Raw genomic sequence first — 26,554 nt, 5'->3', positions numbered from 1 at the left:
ATATAATAATAATAACAATGTGTATGACAATCTCAGATAATCATGGATTTCATGACACGTGTCACGATTTTGGATGAATTTGGGCAGATGGGAAAAGATTCCTCAAATCGGCTTGAAATTCATCTCGAGCCATCGATCTATCAGATCGAGTCTACTATCTGAGATGGTCATTATATATTTTATTAAATTTATTATTATTATATTATATTCTATTATATAATAAATAATTATAACATATAATATTTATATAATATAGTAATAATAATATTATTATTATTATACAATATAATATTTATATAATGTAATAATAATAATAATGACTCGAGTTATCGACAAAATTATTATTATTATTATTATTTATATAATATTATGTGGACATAATATTATATAAATATTAACAATAATAATTTCGTCGATGAGTCGATGACTCAAGTCATTATTATTATTATTATTATAAATATTATTATTATTATATTATATAAATAATAATAATAATAAGAAGAAGAAGAACCATCGAGTCATCAACAGCTCGGGAGGAATTTCGGGCCGATTTGGGAAATCTTTTCCCATCTGCCCAGATTCATCCAGAATTGTGACACGTGTCACGATTCTGGATGAATCTGGGCAAATGGGAAAAGATTTCCCAAATCGGCCCGAAATTCCTCTCGAGCCATCGATGACTCGAGTCAATAATTATTATATAAATAATAATAATTTCGTCGATGACTCAAGTCATTATTATTATTATTATTATAATATAATATTATATTATATAAATATTATATGGTATAATATAATAATAATAATAATAATAATTTATTTATTTTTTTGATCGATAAAACAGCCAAGGCCATGATTATATATTCATAAAAATTAAAATAATTACAATAGCATTCCTCCATTCAAACAGGCACTGGTAGGAAAGAACGGGGAAAGAAAACCTCTAGTCTTGCTCGGGAGCTCAGTCCTATATTATTACAAATTCAAAGGGGCATACCCTAGTCAGAATATCCTGATTAAATATTACATTTAATATTTATTTTCAACGAGAATAATGAATAGTGCTCTATGAATCCAATAGCTCCTCTTAGCAATGATTTCAGTGCTCTTTTTAATTTAAGCGAAGTGACCAAAAGCTTGCATCCCTATTTAATTACCTTGCCATCAATCTAGTTAATAGTAAATGCTTATAAAATCTCATAAAATATCTATCTAGTACAGAATCAAATTTAAGAAATTTGAGAAAATACCCTCAACAAACAATAATAATCTCTTATCAATGTCAGAGATAAGCTCTAAGCATAACCCACATAGGAATAAAGGAAACAAAATCAAATTGCATAAAATAGAAACTTTATCCTCTAACATCAAGGGAACTTTCAACAAACTTAGACCGAGCCAAAATTAAAATTCGTAAATAACTCCTAGCTATATCAACTTAATAGAAGAGGGATGGAAAGAAAAGAAAGGGAAGAAGGACACTCTCGCTAGGATGGAAAATTATCCTTCATTACAAATTTGTAAATTTATCCCATCCACCCCTTTGTTGGCTAAACTATCTGCTTTCTGATTGCCTTCTCGAAAGATATGGAAAATTTGGATTTCCTCGAAATGATCTAAAATATCTAGTACCTCTCTCAATCTCGAATTCAATACCCAATTGGGTGTGTCTCTCTTCCTAACTGCATTTAGGATTATCTGAGAATCCCCTTCTATGATAACCCTTTTTAAACCTAATTCTTTGCATAGCTACAAACCTTTCTCCAATGCTTCTAACTCAGCCAAGTTATTTGAGGTAGACATGATGGGCATAGCTTTCTTTGCTATCCACTTACCTTTATCATCATTAATATTGCATCCTATACCTGCCACAACTGGGTTCCCTCTAGTAGCCCCATTAAAGTTGAGTTTGTACCATCCATACATGGGCGGTGCCCATCTACATTTAGCCCTGTCGTCCCTATTTTTTTTAACATATACCTGAGGCAGATTAATCAGATTGGTCCAATGCTTCTTCATAGTGCCATCCCAGATTGAGAAGGAACCTTCCTCTATCATGGATTTCTTGAGATGACAATTCATCACCTCCACAATACATGCCTCTAACTTTAATTAAAAAAATTTCATTTTTAATTCCTCCTCTCAGAAGATGCATCGATTTCTCTCCTTCCATATTTCACAAGCTACTATAGATGGGCCTAAGTTCCAAAGCTTACTATAGATACCCATACTACTGCCTATAGGCCATGCTAAAAGGAAATCTATGAAGGATTCAGACAAAGGAGCAGACCAACCTAACTTACATTTCAGCCTATCCCAGTAGTTTTGGGCAAAAGGACACCTATATAACATGTGATCCACATCCTCGCTGTTTTGTTTACATAGTACACATCTTGAGGGACCTAAAACCCCAATTTTGGATAATTTGTCAGCTGTCAAGATTACATTTTGGTATGCTAGCCATAAGAAGAAGCCTACCTTGGGAAGACAAGCTGAACCCCAGCATAGATTGAGAGGAATTTCTATTTTGCTACATCTTTGGGAATGAATAACAGCCTTATATCCATTTTTCACACTATACTTTCCATAATTTGAGGCGGCCCATAAGAGTTCATCCTTTTTATCTGCTTACTTAATTCTCCTATATGATAGAATCTTTTCATAGGCTTCTGCAGATGTGGCATCTAATCCCAACCCTTCCACAGATCTCCAAACCCATTTATGGGTGCCTTCCAAAGAATTTGGGAAGACAAGCTGAGCCCCAGCATAGATTGAGAGGAATTTCTATTTTGCTACATCTTTGGGAATGAATAACAGCCTTATATCCATTTTTCACACTATACTTTCCATCATTTGAGGTGGCCCATAAGAGTTCATCCTTTTTATCTGCTTGCTTAATTCTCCTATATGACAGAATCTTTTCATAGGCTTTTGCGGATGTGGCATCTAATCCCAACCCTTCCACAGATCTCCAAACCCATTTATGGGTGCCTTCCAAAGAATTCTTTATCTTATAATTACCAACTTTATCCCCCCATAAAGACACCAATTTATCTTTAAGAACCTTAGGGAAGGGACTCGCAGAGAGCGGAGGAAGTCCATCCCAAGAATCTTCCCAAAATAGTGCTTCATCGCCTAGACCCACATCCCATGTGAGAAAGTTGCTAATAAGAGGACGACATCTAGACATAAAATTCCAACTTTTAGATCCTTTAGGTAGATTAATCATTCTAAATAATGACAAAGGATCATCTAGATTAAGGTATTTGGAATATAATATCTTTGACCACTTATGTTCTCTCTCTATATACAATCACCATATAAGTTTCGCACCCAACACTTCATTTTGCCATTGTAGATTCTTAATCCCTAACCCCCCCATCTCCTTGGGTTTACATATATTCTCCCATTTGATGAGTGCCAATTTTTTATCCTCTTCACAATTTTTCCATAGAAAGTTTTTGAGTTTGGATTCAAATTTTGAGAGTGAGTTTTTAGATAAAGGAAGACATGAAAGGGGGAAGGTTGGAATGGCTGTTAGGATAGAACTAATCTTTGTAATCTTTCTTGCTTTTGAAAGCCATTTGTCTTTCCAACTTTCGATTCTCAAATCTAGCTTGTCAAATGTGTTATGCCAAATCTTACTGGATTTTGTACCCTTCTCCAAGGTAATTCCAAGATATTTGCAAGGAAATTGACCTTTTTTATAACCCATAATTTTGCAGATCCTATCTTCCATCTCAGATTTAGTATTTAACAAAAATATCTCTGATTTGTTTCCATTCACTTTTTGACCTGAGGCATCCATATAAGACTTAATGATGGCTTTGAAACCCTAAGCTTTAGAAACTGTACTCTTTCCAAGCAGAATTGTATCATCTGCATATTGTTGATGCGTGATATTTGGCATATTGCGTGCCACAGTGACCCCCGAGATTTCTTGATTATGGTATGCTTTAGGTTATGCTCTCCCAAAAGCTTCCACTAGAATAATAAATAGGGAGGGGGATAGTGGGTCCCCTTGTCTTAAACCTCTTGATATTTCAAAAAATCCTTCAGGCGATCCATTGATGAGAACAGAGATTTTGGGAGTAGAGATACATTTAAAAACTAGGTTTATCCATTGGTGAGAGAAGCCAAAGGTTTCGAGGACCTTGCATAAAAAGCACCAATCAACCATATCATACGCTTTTTGAATGTCCAATTTCATGAACATGCATGCCTCTCTATTTTTTGATGTTGAATGAATAGTCTCTTGGATTGTTAGGATGTCATCTAGGATAGATCTACTCGGGACAAATCCTATTTGCTCTTCAGAGATTAATTTTGGCAATACTCCTTTAAGCTTGTTTGCAAGAATTTTAGAGAAAATCTTATAAATTGTGTTGCATAATGCGATAGGCTTGAAATCCTCCGAGTAATAATAATAATTATTATATTATATTATATAAATATTATATGGTATAATAATATTATAATAATATAATAATAATAATAATAATAATTTCGGAGTCATCGATGGTCTAGGATGAATCTTGATCTATCACATTGAGATGGTCATTATTATTATCATTATATTATATTATTTAATATAATATAAATAATATTACATATAATATTATATTAAATAATATAATATAATAATAATAATAAATTTAATAACCATTTGATAGTCTATAGATCGACAGCCTGAGATGAATTTCGGGTTGATTTAAGGAATGCTTTCCCATCTGCCAAGATGCGTCTGGAATTGTAACACGTGTAACTTATGTACATCACTACATTATTTAATATTGATTTTGAGTCTTGACAATTTATTACGGTTAGATGCACATTGTACATAAAAGTTAAAACCATCAATTTCTTATTGTAATAATTTTAACTATTAAACTTCAAGTATTACCTTTTTAGAGTATGAAGTTGAGAGTTCTGGAACATAAGATGAGAGTCTGATAGAATAGCCATAGGGTTTTCAAATTTTAAATTTTCAAAGACTAGCAGTTGTGTTCTAATTTCTGAAGATTGAATGTGTGAAACTTGGGTATCAGATGAACACACCAATTATCCAATCTCAATTCTAGGTATTTAATTTTTTCAAAAAAATTCCATTGCAATTTGTAGCAATAGAAATCTTGATTTTAATTGTCTTAGGTTTACACTTTACAATTATTTTGAATAGGGTCTAAAGTCTAATAACCAGTAGTAGCCAAGCATGGGAAAAACAAAGTCAAAAACCTCCCAAACGAGTGCACCCATAAAGGAAAAGAACACCATTATACAACTCAGACAAGTGCTACAAACCCCAGGTTTCACCAATGAATGTCATGATATTTTTTATCCTATTATCCATGGAGATTCTGGAATCATCGCAATTAGACATTCATTGTTTGGTAAGTGGAGTTATCCGTAGAAGGGGATAATTTATTACAAATATGATAGCAATATTGGTGCATATACAAATAAACTAGCTGCTCTGGTTACTAGATTAGCAAACCTCGTTGTACCCAAAGTATTCCCTTGCCCTGAAATTGTAATGCTATGCACTTAGAATTATGATGAAAATAGAAAGGCAATTGTAAACCAAAACACTTAGGAGGAAATTTTATCAATAACTGAGACTAAATTTTTCACTCTGTTAGACCTAGGGCTAGGGTTTAGAATAGAAAGCTCTAATGAGCATATTGACTTGGATAAACTAGCTCAGGCTTATGAAAAGCTAGAAAGAAGTTTTCAAGATTCATATATTAATGGTTTAATACCCTCGGCATCCACTAGTAGTGTTACTGTCACACTGGACAAAGACCATAAGCCTCCTTATCCGTATGATATTTTTGTGACATGGGTTCAAAATACTATTTCTTTGTTATCATTTTGCCTAGGATTGGACAGTAACAAGGAAGTGGGGGCCAGTGTTCTTGAAATGATTTATAATATCCATTGTCGAGGTCAGTCATTTGACAATGTAGTAGTAAGATATGATTTTGTTCCATACATTGTTGAATCTATGCAACAAAAATTACTAATGATTAAACAAAGTATAGCTATAGGCAAGATGAAGACATTTGGGTTCACAAGTTACTTGTGCTACCTTCTTTTAGCAAATCATTGCCCAATATTTGAGATAGAGAACAACAAGCTTGATATTGAGGTCTATAAGTTTGATGAGAAAACCCAGAAGAAATCAGAGACACCAAGTCCAGTATATGAGTGGACACATAAGATGAGGATGACTGCTAACAATAAAAACTACAACCATTTTGTAGACTTCTTTTTGGCACCTATTTACCAAAAAATCACAGGCACTACAATTCCTAGATTGCCTATGTCTTGTAAAGATTTCATTCAATTGGGAAGTCAGATTCAATTGGTTGATTGGTTCTTCATGGAAGAGTACACTGTCTTAAGGTTTTATGGTTCAGCAATTGAACCCTGCAAACTTCCAATGCATGTTATAGAAAGGGTTTTTGCACTGGAATATGTAAGGCAGATGGAGAGTGCAGATGAACTTTTCAGTGGACAACAAAAGAAAACGATATTTCCTTCCTTGCCTTTCGCAATTAGAGGCCTCACATTTGAGAGAAAGGATTTCAAAGTGGCAAATGAATTGGTAATTTTTTTTGGCTTTCATTTTGTTATTCACTGGAATTATGATCCAGTGAACATAATAAAAACAAGACTTATTACCAATGTGAACTTTGTGAGCAAATATCAACACCAGGAGATGCCATTGATAAAAAAGTTAAAAAATAAGGATTTTTGGGATGAGGTTAAGAAAGAGATGGAGAAAAATACAACAAAGAATAATATTTCAATGCAACAACTGTCATCCCAAATTACGACATTGCACATATTAGAGTCACACAAATCAAGGACTCTAACATACTTAAATTTCTACGAAAAAGCACATGAACCTTTTAAGAAGTCCATGCCGAAAGCAATTAAAGAGGCATGCATATCTAAAATGTGGTGTCAAACCAAGATAACTGAGTTTTGGAAAATGAGGCAAAATTTGGGTGAACCAAAGACATCAATTTTTTTTGAGGAAATTGATGAAGATGACCTTTTCAGCACTTATTGGGATAAAGAGCATCCAACTGTACTATATCAACTTGAGAGTTGTAGTGAAAGTGATATTCAAAGATAGGAGGACCTCCAATCTGATGCTGACATTCAAGGTATTGAGGATTCTGGGTCAACCAAGGGCAGAGATACTATTAAACTTCAAATGAGTGATTCTACTAAACAAACATATGGTAAAGGAGCAACTATGATACAAAAAATGGGTTATGTAGGTATAGGGCCCATTGGTACTAGCATGGATGAACCTTGTGCAAAAAAGAGAAAACTTATGACAATTACACCTCAAGAAATGTCAGCGATTACTTTAGCAATGTATGCACTAGTGGCTTCTATACAAAACCCTAAAAATAGTCCTAAAATGCCAGGATTTGGAATGGGCCATCTTAAGTAGTTGGAAATCCTCAAAATACAGTTGTAGGTGGAGTAAGTTTAGCTGGGGATGGAGGAGCATCAACATTCAACAATAGAGTTGATAATTCACCTTTCAAACACTCAATTGTGTCAGAAAACCCAAATTTTAGTTTGAATGAGTTTGCATCAAAGTTTGGACAGACAAGCAAAAGAAATAGGAAAATTATGAAGACTTTGAAAAGTGATGCAGTTGTCGAATGTCAGGGATCTACTAATAGAATATTTCCAATATATGATCCAAACAATGAAATGATGAACTTCATGATTGTTATGCCCTTGGGTAGAGATAATAATCCATGACAAAATGTAATAAATTGTAACAATATACAAGTTACCATTCTTCAAATGGATTTGTCAAAAGTAAAAAATATTGACAAAATCAATATATCAAAAGAGAGCAACAAAATGGTCTACTCTACATTTCTAAAAGTGGAGAGGGAAAAAAAAAGGCTTACAAAGAAAATAGAAAAGTTATAGGTAGATCTTGATAATGTGAAGGCGAAGGAGAAAGCAACAGACAATAGGTTCAAAGAATTGCAAAATAGGATAAAAAAATCTTCTCCTACAGAGGCAATTGTCTAGCAAGAAAAGATGAATGAACAAGTGCAACATTTGACTAAAGAATTGGATGAGTGCCAAAATAGACTTAAGAATGAACAAGCGTCTACTGCACAGTTGTTGAAGTCTATAGAGAGTAGTACACAGGTCATGAATCAATTGAAAACTGAGTTGGAATCAGCTGCTAAGGGAAATAAAATTTTGAAGGATGAATGAGAGAAGGAAAAGAAAAAGGCGGAGTCTAGGGCAAGTATGATTTTTAATTTGCAAAAGGAATTGGGGAATGAGAAGAAAAAAGAGGAGTCTACTGCAGACACAATCCACAATTTGAATAACCAATTGGAGAATATGAAACAAAAAGAGTTGTAAACTACAAAAACTATCAGTGATTTGAAGGAGGAATTGGAGAATGCAAAGAAAAAAGAGTCTAGTGTTACTGCAAGCACTAACACAATCCACAAATTGAGGAGGGAATTGGAGAATGCAATGAAAAAAGTGGAGTCAGTTGCAAAGAAAAACCTCAATTTGAGAAAGGAATTGGAGAACATGAAGAAAGAGGAGTCTACTCAAAGTCTCCATGATTTGAAGAAGGAATTGGATAGTGCGAAGAAAAAGGAGGAGTCCACTTCAAAGACAATCCATGATTTAAAAAGGGAACTTGAGGAAAACAAGAAAAAAGAGGTAACTACTGCAAATAAAATTCAAGATTTGAAGAAGAAATTGGAGGATGAGAGGAAGAGAGCAACTGATTGGCAAAGGCAACTAGAGGAAATGCAGAAAAAGAGTGAAAAAGAAATGTCTAAAATGAAGAAAAAGGTGGAGAATGTAATGGCAGAAAATAGAACGACCTCTTCCAAAGACCATCATGTGAATTATACTATAATAAACATAGTTAAGCTTATGAAACAAAAAATTTGGGACAAAATAATGACGATCGGTGATGGTTTGGTTGAATGGCTTGATTTAAATAGCAATCTCAGAGTTGTCTTTGAAAATGTAAAAATTGAATTTCAGGGTAAAAAAAAAATCTTCACCAATTCCTTAAAAGATCTTTTTGACCAAGTTCTCAATAAAGTAAATAGATCTAGTCAAAGGATTTGGCAAACCATGGAATAAAAAACTACTTGGATTCCTATGTAATGGCCATTAATGTCTCTCAACATTATGAAGAAGTAACATGAATTGCTGAATCGCTCAATTCTGCTTCCAAAGAGTTGATGAAGATGAATAACACCATAGTGAACTTGCTGAATGTTGGATTACCAAATCTTGATAACTTAGAAAGCACATTCATTGGAAACAAAAATTATATGAAAAAGTTTCAGGGAAAGATGAATTCTCATTTAGGGGAATTTCCTGAGGAATTCACTCCGGAGGGAATTGCAATTTGCATCAAACCACTGTCAACAATGAGTGATGCTATAGATAGATTCCTCCTATCATATGATTCTATCTCTCAGAAGTATTTTTTGTTGACAAGACTACAAATAATTAGCTACAACCTCAAAAAAATGGGGCTTCCAAATGATGTAGAATTGAGTGCCCTAAAGAAATTTAGTGAAGCTGGGTCATCTTCTCAAACTGTTACTATTTCTATTAGTGGCAGTTATAGCTGATAGCACCAAGTAGTAACACTGTAAAAACTTAGTAAGTGATAGAACTAAAATCATTTTGTTACTTGTTACTCTTTAATTTCAAATTTTGGATTTAATTTCAACTTTGTTTAATGTTAATTGTTACAGGAATCAAGAGCCAGCATATCAAGATAGTTGGGCAGCCAGGCACTAGCATAGTAGCATACTATGACATATCAAGAATCAAGAGCTAGAATATCTGATCATATATACAATTACAAACTAACCTATAGCTATTGTTGTTCCCTTGTATCTGCAAAAGGGAATTCATGGTCATTGCAATTTGACATTGAGTCATTTGCAAAGGGTTGTAATTGACAATCGTTAAATGTATTATGTTACATGCTGATTTGTAATTATAAATTATAATACAATTTTTTTTAAATGGAGCTTATTCCTTTAAATGCATTATGTTACAATTTCTTAAAGAAAAAACTAGAATCAATGAAAATCTCCACATGGAAGTACTAAGTTTGTAACATGAACATGTTCAAAAATAAATAAATAAAATTAAGCATCTATAAAGGGACAGTGAATGAAAGCTATAAATTAACTTCTACAAACATGTTACATAATTAATTAGTAGGTTTAGTCTTAGATCAGAGCTACTAGCCTACTACATGACTCACATAGAAGGTTGAGAAGCTACTATAGTTGCCATTCTTCCTGGATCGGCTTAGCATCACTATCATCAGAATCCTCCTCATTTATTGCATATAACATTTCATTGTTTGTTGTGTTTTCTTCATATTCACTATCAATGTTAGACTCACTATGCATACCAAATTCAACATCATCTTCATTGCTTTGACTTTCAATATCACGATATGAACCACTGCCACTGCCACTACCACTGCCACTTGTGTTTGAAATGTTGGCAATCCCTCTTCTTTGACATCGTTTTCTCCAAATGTTGACAGCCCTGTCATAAGGGAAACTTTCTACCTCATACCTAGAATTATAGAGCCTCAGACAATTATCTAAATTTTTGTCTAATTTGTTTCTAATCTTTGATTTAAGGAAGCCCAAAGTACTAAAAACTCTCTCATCCTCCACTGAACCCGATATCATTGTCAAACATAAATTGGTAAGCTTGAAATATTCTGGTATTGCCTCTCTTAACTGATTCCTCTCACCAAGGTTTTTCCAAAGCTTTGTTACCGCTCCCTCTTCATTTGGGTTCTCCATAATAGCATATTGTTCCCTCATTATGTTTGCAAAAGAGTATGATTGATCTCTCAGTCGAGTTTCATCTAAAATTTTATTTATGGTGACTCCATTAATTACTTTGGGTGTGCAAAAATTCTGAATTAGAGTCATCATCCTTCTTTGAAAATCAGTTAGACTGTTTAGAGACCAATATTGTGGAAAAACAATTGACATTGCTTCCAGTAATTCCTCTGGAGGGAATCTGAATCTGATTTTTGATGAAAGATTGTAGCAAACTTGCTTGACAGAGTCAAGCACAGAGTCTTTGATCTTCTTGAAGGCTTCACTTGTAACATGTGAAATTACCTTCTCTAGTTCTAATTCAACTTTGCTTCATGCTTCGTTGGGGTTGACACGAGCATAGTACTACATTAGTATGTCAACTCCATGTACCTTGGCATATACCTTATTATTTGTACCAATATGTAAAAAGTTCCCAGGATTGTTCAAATCTGAGATTTCTAACCACTCCGAAAACTTTGTTTCATCTAATGGTAATAATCGGTATAGAGTATCCAGGCTACTACATGTCATTTTACGTAGCTTATTATATTCTGCAATGTACATAGCTCTTTGTTGAACCTTTTTTATAATATTTCTCATGTCCTGTAGCATGAGGAGAATAGCTGCTAAAGTTAAGAGTACCTTAACATTAGTTAGGCTTGAATATAGCCAAGGGAATCTATCTCGCATAGAGTGGATTAGTCCAAGCAATGACGAGTATTCAGACATTACTCGATGCCCTCGTCCATCAAAAGAGATCCATCTGGTATCATTGTCTTTAAGAAGCTTCCTCCCATCAGTAAGTCCTGCAGCAAAGTGTTGAAATTCCAGGACTCGTTTTAGACTTCGAAAAAAGTATTAGTAAATCTCTTTGATTAGAGATTCCACTTTACTTACACAACCAAAATTGCTGACAATTCCAAAAGCTAGATTCATTTGATGGGCCATGCAATGAATGGGAAGAGCGTAGGGTGCCAAATCATTCTTGATCCTTTTGCAAAGACCGCCTTTATGACCTTGCATAATCGAAGCACCATCTGCTCCAACACACACCAACTTTTTGGCAATATCCATGCTATCCAAACTTCTAGATTCAATTAGAGTAGTCTTTAATAATTCATATAAGTTTTCAGCTGTCGCACTATGATTCAATTTAGCAACAGATAGTAGAAATGGTTGACGACAAAGATTGTTTACAGTATAAACATTCATGCACACCCAGGAAGTATTATCAATTGCTGTAACTTCATCTAGAGATAATGCAATAAAATCTAAGTTTTTTATAGATTCCTTCATATCTTCTATTTCAACCGGTGCAAGACATTTAGCCCATTCCTACCCACTGTTTACTGACTAGTGATTGTTAGGATAGTTTCAAGTTTTCAAAAGATGCAATAATATAGTCATTGTAGGATAGTCCATCATAGGGTGTCCTCTACTCAATATATAAAAGACCACACCTAATTGAACTACTTTTCCCATATTTTGCACTTCTGTTGCTTTCCAAATGAAATCTTTATTGGAACCTTTTACTGCAGAACGCTTCTCTCGTATTTGCTAGTGTAACTTGTATATTTCAGCATTCCCGATATGCAAACAGTTCTCCTTTGTTTTCCAAGTTAGCATGGATTTTTTGACTCCATCTATAATTTCCTTCTTGTAAACTTTACCGACATACTTTTCTATGGTATCAATTTTAAGCTACAACCTCTTCTCCTTCTTTGTTATCTCTATGCAAATCTTAAATCTGCATTCTGTAGGAGGTTCACCATCATTTAGATTGGGCACTGGTTCAATGAACCAGTACTTTTCCACCCATTCTAATTGAAAATTTCTTTTGGACAGATCCCGACGAGATCAATCTTTCTTCCATTCCAGTTTTCTTTTCCCTTTTGTGCATGAACTTGATTTATGGAATCAATTTTGGTTTTCTCAACCGACTGGTCTAGGGCTAACTCCAACTCTATAATCTCAGTTTGTGACTCCCTACTCAGGGGAAGTTCCTCCAGATCTTGTTAAAGTTTTTACCTCGACTGAGATATTAGGTTCACCAACCTGAACTTCAATACCGTTTGAGGGTCCAACTTGTGATGAATCTCCTTTTTCAATAACCACTGGAGATCTAACTTGTGAATCTTGTAGGTTGCCAACATTTCCACCACCAAAATATGCCACTATGGTTCTACATTTTGGTAATGGTGGCCTCTCTTGAATTTCAAGATCAGACCCCTCTTGTTTGACATGGCAAACCGATAAAGACTGCAAAAAAATATCAACTTAGTTGTTGAACAAAAGACTTAACTACTTAGACTACATCTAATAAAAATAATATGATTCATTCTCAAAAAAAGGGTGCTACTACTATAGTACTACAGTCTACAGTACTACCCAATATAATTCTCAAACCTAATATCTATAGGCTATCTTAGCATGTGAGATGTCTAGTCACCAGCGGACACTAGATAGTGAAACTAAAAAAATAACCAGTACCACTTACAAAATAATTTAAAAATCACTTGCCTTTTACAAAACATGGGGTCCACGAGTCAATGGTCAATGCACTCAGCACTCTAAAAGTTTGATAGCAATAAGAAATGCCAGTCTCCAAACTAGAAAATAGCGAATTGTGTAGAATAATAATTTCTTATAGTCCAATCTAGGTTGGTGAATTAGGTAGGATTAACAAGCGGGAATGTCAAATGTAGGTGAAATGCACCTTTCGATGCAAGCCTATAGTAGGAAACAGTTGGCTAAATGGTGCGGGTGATTGACAAATGTCGATAAAATGGTTGGCAACACCCAACCCAAGGAAAAATTAATATGGTTGTAGTATTGGCAAAATAACATTGACCAATAAGAAACATCATGCAAAGGCTAGCGATATGTTTAAAATAAATGTATCTAAACTGTATATCGCATCGACGATTGCACCAATATTTTTGACCAATCGTGATAACTAATGGGTGACCACCCTAGGCGTTGGACCCAAATATGATAAATATCCGATGATGCAGTTAGACCCAAATATGATAAATATTCACCAAATGATGATTGACCTGTTAGACAGGATTGCCAAAAGGTGAAGATTCATCGCTAAAGTAATCCCTGACTAAGAGAGGAGGAAGGGGTAAATTAGTTTTTAAAAAATTTTAACCTTATTAAACTTACATGAAAATAAACCAAATAAAACTAAAAGTAAACAATATGAATGTAAGAAAACCATGCAAGTATTATGAAACCGTGATTTTTGGGTGGAAATTGCATTGGGAGAAAAACCATGGTGGGGATGGAACCCACAACTGATTACATTGTAGAAATAATAACCCTATCAGAGCTTTGCATAAAAAAAAGAATGGACTTACATTCATGCATAATACCTAGATATCACTACTCAAATTACAACATATAAGGGTTCACTATCATATAAAATATTAGACTACAATCCAAAATAGTGAACTAAAAAATGCCATTAGAAATGCCTATACAATTCTTTGTAGGTGCACTACAAATGTCATCAACCTAATCTCTGCATTCAAGTTCTTCACACGCAACATCTTAACCTATCATCTCTGCACTTCACCCTACTTTTGTATATCAAATAAAATAAAATATTTGATCTCATATACTTGATTAAAAAAGAAAAAACCTCAATTTTTCAACCTCAATAATACAAAGTGCAATGTATATTATTGGCCTAATCCATTTCTAATTGTTTATGCTAATCTCTACCAAAAGTATTGATATCAACAATAATGTTGGTTCTACCAATTAAAAATGTCAAACTTATTGGATCATTGATCTATTAGGATTACCAATTGATCCAATAGATGACTATTACTATTCTTCATACTTGATTGCTCAACTGATATTGAGAACTTCAAAACTAGATCAAACGATAACATGAATAGGTGCCAACATAGGATACCATAATACATACCTTATCAAATATTTTTCTATTTGCAAAATTTGAATCTTGAACTTTTTTGTTTGCACTTATCCATATGCTAAACACTCTATATTGTCCCTTTTTTTCCATACAATGGTAATTTATCAATCTGACTACTGATATAACCAAAATGTGATAAGTGCAAAATAGAAACATGTATAGTTTACATCAATGAAAATATACAAGTTGTAGTATTAGTGTTTCTTTCCAACATTTCCAACATAAATCTCCTCAATTCCTTTAGAGAAGGGTTTTATTTATTGGAATCTTGTATGTCAAAAATTAAAAAGTGTCATTCCCTTTCAGGTTATATATTTTCTTGTTCTATTGCTACCTCTCCTTGGTCCAATATTTTATTCTATATTCTAAGGTAGTATTTTTAGATCTAGTGTTCTTTGCGGTGTTTCCATTTTCTTGCAAAAGGTAAATCTATTATTCATTCATACAATGGCTTATTGTTTTTGTTAATGTACTTAAGGTCCAAGATTGTTGAGAGTAGTGGATGATTCAATAATCTATCACTATTCAAAAACATTGACTTCTTATCAGATAATGATCAACCAAATCAGATCTAACCATTAAACCATTGACCATATGAATTTAATGTAAATTTGTGAAACTATCAATAAGAGAGCTAATTAAACATCCACCCAAGTAACACAAAGACACCACAATTTTTCATGTGGAAAATCTTGGTTAGAGGGCATAATCATAACATGAATTTGCACCCATAATTATTTTTCACTCTTTGGAAATGCACTTGGTTAATAGCATAGACATCTTAGGAGTTTATAATAACAACATGTTAAGAGAAAATCCTATTAGAATTTACCTAGTTAAGGAATTTGACTCTATCCCTATTAGGAGATTTAGCCTATTAGGATTAACCTTAGTAGAGAATTTTTAAGTCGATAAGTGGGATTTGGGGGTGTGAATCAATAAGCCATGTAAATATTTAAAAAACTTTGATTACTTATCAAATAATGATCAACCAAATCAGATCTTAACCACTAAAACATTCACCAAATGCATGCAATGTAAATTTGTGAAATTATCAATAAGAAAACTAATAAAAAATCCATGCAACACAAAGACAAAGATTTTTCATGTGGAAAATCTTGGTCAAAGGTAAAAACCATAGTGGAAATTAGTACCAATTATTATTTTGCACTATCTTGAAATGCACTTAGTTCAAAGCTTATTTCTATTAGGAGCTTACAATAACACCATGTTAGAAGGAAATCCTTTAATGATTCACTTTGTTAAGGGATTTTACTCTATCTCTATTAGGAGATTTAACCTATTAGGAGTAACCTTATTGGATGATTTCTAACTCCAATTAATGAGCCACCTAGTTAAATGAATTACACTTCAGATATGTTAGAATGCTACTCACCCTATTAATAGTGACTTTGATAAGGGATTTATACTTGATAACCTATTAGGATTTGGAAAGGTATTTAATCTAGGAACAACACTTCTCTATTTATTGTAAAGATCCAATTTAGATCAACATATACTTTTTATCGCCTAAATTCATATACCATCTTTATTGTAAACACCATTCACAATCATTACACTAGCATTTGCAAAATACTACCATATAAATAGACATATAAATTTATAGGATGATCACCACCTTCCCCAAACTATTTCACACTTGACCTTCAACTTAGGCCCTCTAAAACATCTTAATAAACCCAGAATCTATCTTTTACTAGATCATCACAATCAACAGTTTGAATCACACAATGATTCAACAAAGAATAGCTAGGATTTTTCACATTTTTAAAATGAAAATCCTTGAATTTGAGAGATTTGATCATGGTATCTAATGTATTACCAATCAATCATAACAATTAGAGTCATATCATTGCTACATTATCATAGAACTTTAAAATGAAACTTAAACTATTCTATGTGTTGTTGCATTTTTTTCTTAATGCACTTAACCCAATCTAAAATACATCTTTCTATAAACTAAATAATGCACAGTTTTGATCTTTACTACATAACTAAGAATAGATCAGAAATCAGAAATTAAAATATTTGGATCATCATAATTTTGATAAACCTACCAAACCATTCACTCTTTGTCACAAAATTATTGACCAAGTTTCTTCCTTCTACTTTAGTCAATCATAAACCTTTCTATACTTGTATGCAATACATGAAATAATGCATACAAAATCTAGAGACTTCTCTAAGTCTCTCATTTAAATCACATACTCTAACTCATTGCAGATTTAATTTGTATCTTATATAGTATAATGCTCCTTGTAAATATTTAATATGCAACATCAATTTGACAATAGTAAGAACAAAATAACCAATCAATTTATTATAAAACACATATTATGACATTTTTACAATATAATATATAGTTATGTTATACAGACAAATATAATGGTTTATTCTGATTAGTAATAGGTTGAGGCTCTTTTCACTTAAATTAATTAAAAATGATAAAACAAAATTCCATAAAAATATTATGATAATTATGAATTGATGAAATTTGTTCTAAAAATTTCAGCATGGTTTATATTTCATATGGGTTTTGTTAGATAATTATTTTATATCAATTTCTTCTTCGTAAACCACCTAATGAAAAATTATTTCTTTTGAATGCATGTGTTTCTAGTGTGTGTTCTATATGGGAGAACCATGCATTTTTAGTTTAATGTGTTCATATATTTTAATTAATTTTGAACATATTTTACTTGATGTAAGAAGATTTAGGACTGTTGAGCATCTAGTCAAGGATGGAAAGGTTGGAAGACTATGCAATATAATTTATAAAAGTTGTTAATACAATTTTCAATGAATTAAAGAGTGAGGTCATTCTTAATTATTTAAGACACTCCCAAAATACTTGTTGACTTGATACGTAGTCTCATATATAGAAGGATACATTTCTAGTTCTAGTAGTATACCTTTTGGTGTTTCTTGTGCATTTGCAACACAAGCATAGATCCAAGTACAATATTATAATTTAGCACAAGAAGAATATATATATATATTTTTTTTCATATTGTCTATTAGCATGCACTTAATAATAAGAAAGACAACCCTAGTTTTTTAAAGAAGTACTATCTCTATTAGTTGATGATAAATTATACTCATTAGAGTTTATTAAATATTTCTTACAACCTTTTATGGCAATGTAAGTGAAAGAAAAATTCAAAAGACAAGGAATATAATATAGTAAAATAATTGGATAGGTAAATCTCAAGAATGCTATATTTTGTAAATAATTGAGTAACAAACACATGAAAGATAACACCTAGTGTATGAGAAGATTTTATAAGGTTGGACATGTGAAATGAGAACATGGTAGAGTTTTTGTATGTGTTGAGAGATCCCTTTGCAGAGAGCAACTCAAATGTAAGAACAAAACCAAATTTAAAGTGCAATTGTGATTGTATAATGGTTTCATTTAAGTTAGTCTAGATAGGATCTAGATCTTAGAACTCTTAAAGAATATAATTCTTCGAGAAAGTTGAAGAGAAGAATACCTTTCAATATATAATTGTGATACAATCACTATGTAATCTAAATGAAATTCATTTAAGAGTTATAATTCTAACACTTGGACTATATATGAAATATGATAATTCAAAATTGAGGCAGACTGAAAACAAAAAACCTTAACACCTAGTGAAACACAAGATCAAGATGATAGAATAAATAAAGAGCTAGATCCTCCATTGCATATGAAGACAATGATCATGTTTTAGACCTCATAAAAGTTGGTAATTTATTATATTATTTATGTATGTCATATAATATGATTGTATTTGAATTAAATACAACACTTTACATATACACTTAGATTGGTTTGCATGACATGTGTATGTTGTTGTTTAACCTAAGGACAATGAAGATGAAATTGAGTATTTGCTAGCTTGGTAGAACCCAATAAAAAATTGATCAATCAGTGAACAAATGATAATGAGAACTATAATTATAGTATGATCAACTATTTTTTTCAACCAAAGTTCAATTATGCTTAGCTTGTTGGTACATTTGAGAAATCATTAGAAAACTTCATCATTTGTGTTATTTATATAAATCCTTCATTACATATCACATTCATCTTATTCATTTAGAAGTAGCAAGTAATTTTTGTAGTAAGTGAAATTATGATGTTTTTGGGGATTCAATTCTATAATTTTTATATTTAGCACATTGACTCATGTTTGTCCACTAGTTTTTTTTAAAACATAATGATTAACTTAATACTCATTGAATTTAGATACAAATTAAAACTAAGAGAATGATTATGTGTGCTTTACTAAACTTTGTTTGACTTTGACAATTTGGCATAGCCAAGAACAATTATGAGTGTTCTACTAATTTTTGTTTGACTACAACAATTTGCAATACACAAGAACAATTATGTGTATCCTATTAATTTGTGTTAAACAACATTAAAATGTGAGATATATTCAACTATTTTAAAATTCAATGGTACTGAAATAAGAACACCATTTCATTTCATCCTCACTAATAGAAAAATGTATTATTACACAAAATTACAAGAAGGATGCCAATAACCTCATATTTCTGCCTGATAATCCTAACAATTGTCAAGAGGAGTGTACCAAGTTTGTAGAAATGACCGCACAACTCAACATAATTAAACATAAACCAGGCACAACTACCAAAGTTGGTTAGAAATTTACAAACACTTCACTTAGTTTGTATAAATTGGTCTAGGATCTTATTGGCATACACATCATTCATTTTGTTTTCATCTATTCATCTAGGATCTTATCGGCCTAAAATTCATTCATAATAAAATAAGGGAACAAATTATCTTTACTTTTTTCCCTCTTTTGATGCTGAATATTACCCATTCATTTTATGGAGAAATTTAGAGCTCCTAGAGGACTACAACACCTAGACATGATACTAAGTAATAAGCACTTAGGTGAGACTCAAGTGTTTATGTGAGACATTATAATCTACAACATCAATGTCTCTATTTGTTAGGATATGTTATTTTGGAATTGGATTCTAATCTACAAATTATAATCCTTCTCAGTGATTGGATTCAATTTTTTGCATCAAAATCATATCATATTTAATGACAAACCTGAATCTAGGGACTAAACTTGAAGGAAAAATAAACATTGAGGGACTACTTTGGAAAGTGTAAAATACCATATGAACATTGAAACTTGAAATCATGACTTGTGATAAGAGAAGATTTGAGTTCCCCAAGTGCTATACTCTACCAATGTTCTTGGGGGAAGGTGGTGAGGAATGTCTCATTTTCGTGACTCTCTTATATATAGCATTTCACAAGAGGTGTCAGCATTGGTACATTTTGAATTTTATTAATATTCTATCATCTCCTAATTAAATCATTATATGAAGTTTGATAAAGAGCTAGTGTAATTTTTTAAAATTTTGATTGAATTTAATCGTACAAATAAAACCTCTAAATAAAGCCAAATAGATCCATATCATTGTTGATCCATATGATTGCCTCATGTATTGCAATTATTGGATATATTGACATATAATAATTAGACTATAAGTAGCGTTTTGTCATGATATTTTAAATCTAAAGATAGATTAAGGAACTTCTAGGAATATGGAACGTTTCAAAAGTGATATTATTATGGAAGCACACATGATATTTGATGACTTTTAAACTTGAGAGAACTCCTCTAAAATATCTTTCCATAGAGTTCATCTCAGATGCTGGTCTTTATATTGTAGAATCAATACAAAATAACAAATCTAATGAGGTGGTTCGAAATTAACCTTCCCTTCTACATACAGAAATCTTGATAAAGACAAGATACAAGTTATGAATGAAATAATTAAGGGATTCAGAAATCCTCTAATGAATATTCAAATGCAAACAAAACACCCTACATACTCTAATCTCTACTCCTTATTAAGAACATTTCATGACCTCATGTTGTTGTTGTAGAAGTTGTAGTGGTAGAGGGACTGCTGATTCCTTGACGATTGGAAGGAAAAATAACTAATATCACACTGCTAACTGCGCTAACAACAATAGGGAGAGCCTTATACATCTTCCTTACATTGCTTTCAGCAGATGGATACAAGCACTGCACAATATTTTGATCCGTGAGAGCCATCACAGTAAACACCGTAACAGCCAAAGCTGCATGGAACAAGTCCTTCAATTTGAGCTTATAATTTGATTCATTAGAAGGCTTCACTTTACTACCAGTGGCAATACCATTATGAGTAGCTATTCCATAGTAAACTTTGCCTGTGGAAGAATCAGTGAATGTATCTACCAATGACAAAATAAAACATGCAATCCCAAGAATACCCACGGCTATTCCAATAAGGACCTTGTTAGATGTTTGACAGTCTCCATTGTTGGCAAGAAGGTTAGAGAGAGCCTGAAACACAAACAGTATTCCAGTGGGCAATATCTTTGCAATGTTTGATGTAGAAGATAATGTGGTATTCACGACCTTGGTAGTTGTTGTTTCAGTTGAAGAAGATGTTGATGACGCGCTCTTTCCTTCCTCGATGGATTTCACCTTGCTATCAGATTGCCCCATTTTCTTTCTTCCTCTTACTGCACTTACACTGATTATGCAATTCACAACTTGAAGCGAAGATATATATATATGCTGAAGAAGATCAATTGAGTTATTTGTGTTTGCAATGGAATGGCATGTCCTTATATAATGTTGTGGGGAAACGAACTTTCGTTGCAATTCAACCTCTTTGGACAGATGCCAGGTTGTCGAATTTGACTTTGGTTTGGATTCGTCATTTTGAAGAGGCGTTAGGAAAGATTCGTTGAGACAACTTTGCGCGGAATGGTAGTTACTACTTTCTTCTACTACTAGTATTTCCGAACTGTGTTGACTGCCTTTATATCCAGCACATTTTTTTCGTTGATATGGATAGAGTTATCTGATTTGTTAATGTTGGTAGAGTTCTTCACGGAAGTTATTTGGTATTCATAATAAGTCAATTTTTCAATTTTCTCCTTCTCTTTTAAATTGAAAATAAAAATTATTGTGCCATTCTTTAAATAGAAAGGTCATAATGTAAAGTACGTATTTTTCTTCTAAAAATTGTATATAATATATATATTATTTTCAGTATTAATAATAAATATTTTTATTTGTTAGTGTTTTTGAAGCATAAGATAGCAGCTAAAAAGACGGAGGCTGGTCCCAGAGTACAAAACAGACTACAAAACAGACTGTAGGTCAGCGAGAGCTTACCTCCCAGTCAACTAACCAATACCAACTTTAAACTTCAAAAAATATATAATGTCCATAACCTAATTAGTAGTACTATCAGTCCTTAAACAAAAATGTAGAAAAGACTGAGAAATAACCCAGCGGCACTTAAAAACATCACTGCTATTAGTCCCAATAAACAACAAAAGCATAAAATGTAAAACCTTGTAGGGTACTGAGTTCATAGTCACGAGCAGCATAAAAACAAAAATAAACACCAGACCCAAGGCTAGCTACCCTCCTTTTGTCCATGATCATCTTCCTTCTTTTCTTGAGGTGCGTCCTTATTCGTGTCCTCCCCGTCCACCTTGACCAGTTTGTCCAAGATAGTCTTCAATTAGTCCTCTGTTAGTAACCTATAAATGGAGTGAGTTGTCCCACTTGCCTTGCCTAGGTCCTCCTTCTCTTTATTCAGCTACATAAAGTGAAGGGTGGTGGCCGCAGAATGCATGACTTTGGTGGAAAATTACACCAAATTATCAAATCTCTGACATATACAAGTTTGATTGTCTGCCAGTTCCCTCATAGACTGCTCAAGCCTATCTAGTCTAGCCTTACTATGACTTTGTCCATGGCTACGCCTATCTTTCTTCCCCCAACCTTTGGGAGTTTCTTTCCTGGGGGATGCGATGTCTTCCCCCAGCTTCTAGTTGGGTTAGCTTCAAGGGTATCAAAGATATAAGATGGTCTAAGAGGGTTGGGGACCAACTTGGTGTCTTGGGGTAGTCTCTTTTTTTGTAGGTGCTAGTGTTGATCAAGTTCTTTTTGGAAGTTATTTGGTATTTAGTTATATGTCATTTTTTTCTTTTCTTTTTAAAATAGAAATAAATATTATCCTAGCATTTTTCTTTTCTAAATTTTGTAGAAATAGAAAGCTCATAATGTACAATACTCAATTTGTAAAAATAATATACTACATTCATTTGAGACATACATAATAATATATAAAACATTAAAATCTTCATATCAATATCACACAAAATTAATAATTTCACAATACAAAAGTATCAACTTTGAATAATGAAAGAAAAATAAATAAAAATAAAAATAAAAATACCATAATGCATACTATATGATACATCTATCACTCCTACTATTATATACAATTTCAACTAATAAAGTGTTCAATATATTAATATTATAAATGTTAATATATCATTTTTATGTTATCTTATAGTAACTACGCTTATTGTTATTAAGGTGCATATATTATTCTTATTATTATATACAATTTTGTCTAATAGAATCATGAAAATATTGGTATTATGGTATCTATTCCTATTTTAATTATGATTGCATCCTATCATTTTAAATTTTCATAAATTTACATGATCACATGTATTTTAATACATTCTTTTTTTTCTAATGAAATTATGGCATAAAGCTACTACGAACAGGATTAAATGGTATCAATAGAAATTTTGTTTAAATTATAAACTTCTATTGTATGATTTTGTGGAGATTATGGTTTTAGATTTTGTATTTCTTGATATCTCACATCACATATGTGATATAAAATATAATTTTTTAAATTGAAATATAAGATTAATGAAAAATCAAATATTTAACACTAATTGGAAATAGAACATTAAATTCATGTGGAAAATTCAGGGAGGGAAAAACCATGGTGAGAATCAAGCAATTATGTTTGGAAAAATACTAAAGGATACACACAATAAAGTACATAAATTTGAAATTATCCTTTACAAAATTGATTATAGTGATCTTATAATGAAGATGTTTTTGATGTGATATTTAAAGAAATTATTTTCAATTTACTTCGATAACTTCCACAACACACTCCTTCTTTTAGCTTGCATCACCCTCATATAAAATATGTACCATTAACCTTGTAATTGATTTCATTTTCTATTTATACTGCATATGTCAATTTCAAATGATAATTACTTGACCTAGAACATGAGATAATGTTTGATCCTAGTATCTAGTCATCAAGACATAATTATAGTGATAGTAGTCCTATCTAGGAGATAGATAGGACCCAAAAATAATTTCCAATTTACAATGTAATACCGAACCTTAGACATGCTTGATGCATATATTTAAAAATCAAGAACAACTAGATAATGTGTAGAAAAAAAATAGCAAGAGAAAATAAATCCTCATCATTAAACCACTCAATATGGATCTCTACATCACAATGTGAGGCCTAGAGTAAGGGAAAAAATCTAGTCAACTAGATAGCCAAAAAAACTGAAAGACAGACTCCAAATGAAAATAAAATGAAATTTAATACATACACACATATATACATACACACACACACATATATATATATATATATATATGTATATATATATATATATATATATATATATATATATATATATATATATATATATATGTATATATATATATATATATATATACATATATATATATATATATATACATATATATATATATATATACATATATATATATATATATATATATACATATATACATACATACATACATACATACATACATACATACATACATACATATATACATATATATATATATACAGACATATACACATATACATACACACACACACACACACACACACACACACACACACACACATATGTATGTATATGTATATGTATATATGCCATATTTACTAAATAATTATTTGTTCATTAACCATTCTTGTACATGATTCTTCATTATAAGAAAACATAATCATGAAGCATATTACCATAAACATACTAGTGGTACACATCTCTACTAAAAAATTAAACCAAGACATTATACACAAATGATGAATATTATTTCATATTTTTTCATTACAGACATAAATGCAAAGAAAAAGGAGATTTTTTTAGAATAATAATAATAAGAAACTAACTTGCTAGCACACTATATACACTTAAATGATTGATACAAATAGTTGTGGCCTAAAGAGAAATGAGAAGAACATGTATATAACACACAATATATGATCTAAAGAACAAGTCCATATCAACAAATGTAAGGAGTGCAAAGTATTTATCCAAGAAATTATCTAAGAATATATTTACAACCACATACTCCTAATCTTCTCCTATGATAATAATATTTACTTCATCATCAAAACCATCCCTCCACATATGCTATTATCATGCTTCTTGTCCTAAACTTCATAAATTTGTGCTTCTATGTGTCATCTAGACAATGTGATGATTTTAAATAATTTTCGGTAGAAGGATATACAAGAAAAAAAATTCATAAGATATACATCATTAAGAACATGATATATGTCTAATATTTATCCTACATTACTTCATAATTGTGCTAGTAGAGGGATGACAACATAATCAATAATGGTACATCTCATCAAATATTTTGAAAACTACACATAGACACACACATATAAATATGTGTGTGTGTGTGTATATATATATCCTTGTGTGCACATATATGTGTATATATGTGTGCATATATATACATATATTTACATACATATCATATATATAAATACACACACACACACACACACATTCATGCATGCGCACACATGCGCACACACACACACACACATGTATACATGTATGCATATATATCTATCTATATATTATATATATGTGTATATATACATAATATACGTATATATATATATATATATATATATATAAGTGTCTATATAAATATGTATATATATGTGTGTGTGTGTATATATATCAACACACACACACACACACACACACACACACACATATCACATAGAACAAGAACAAGAAAATACGAATATATTATAATATTATCATCAATGAAAAAGGAGTAGATAGTTGGTAGTTGATGTTATCATTATTGTCAACTTCCTTCATGTGTATGTATAATGTATCTATGTGTACACACACACACACACATCTATGTATATCTATATATATTTAAGAAGAAAGTTGACATTAATGATAAAATCAGCTACCAACTATTCACTTCTTTGTCATTGATGACAATATTATAATATATTCTTCATCCAACTTTGCACTTTGTCCCCATTTTAGTAGTATATCTTGATCAGACTAAAACTATACATGCACCACACTTTCAAAATCTATCCAATCTTCTCCTTAATCTTTTCTCTCAAACCTCTTTTTAGACATTTTGGGGAAACAAGTCATTAGGACTGACCTATTCCTAAGAGTATGTTATTAGGGATGACTTATTTTTTAAGACTTTCCTAAATTCAAATTAGTGGCCAATATCAATAGTTAAGTGATAAATCTTAATTCTTGTTAGTTTCCTTCTAGATTTGAGCATAAAATTCTTGTGAGAGCATAATTGCAACCTATTTCTTTTTATTTGGACATGCATTGAGTTGAAATGAAATCTCTCTCTCTCTCTCTCTCTCTCTCTCTCTCTCTCTCTCTCTCTCTCTCTCTCTCTCTCACACACACACACACACACACACACACACACACACACACACACACACACACACACACACACACACACACACACACACACAT

The 26,554-nt window shown here is 31.9% G+C and overlaps 1 protein-coding gene across 1 annotated transcript; it reads right to left on the bottom strand.

The window, feature by feature from the left end:
- Positions 1–20,520: 20,520 nt before the first annotated feature.
- Positions 20,521–21,480, bottom strand: LOC149537366 (protein DMP6-like). Its single transcript, XM_089800644.1, has one exon. It carries the CDS (start codon positions 21,396–21,398, stop codon positions 20,772–20,774), a length of 627 nt encoding a protein of 208 aa, XP_089656770.1. The 5' UTR covers positions 21,399–21,480; the 3' UTR covers positions 20,521–20,771.
- Between the last annotated feature and the right edge of the window lie 5,074 nt (positions 21,481–26,554).

The sequence above is a fragment of the Cupressus sempervirens genome, chromosome 9 (assembly GCF_028749045.1).
Source record: "Cupressus sempervirens isolate cs-2001-9-10 chromosome 9, ASM2874904v1, whole genome shotgun sequence".
NCBI classification, from domain to species: domain Eukaryota; kingdom Viridiplantae; phylum Streptophyta; class Pinopsida; order Cupressales; family Cupressaceae; genus Cupressus; species Cupressus sempervirens.
This window is presented reverse-complemented; position numbering and strand designations above follow the sequence as displayed.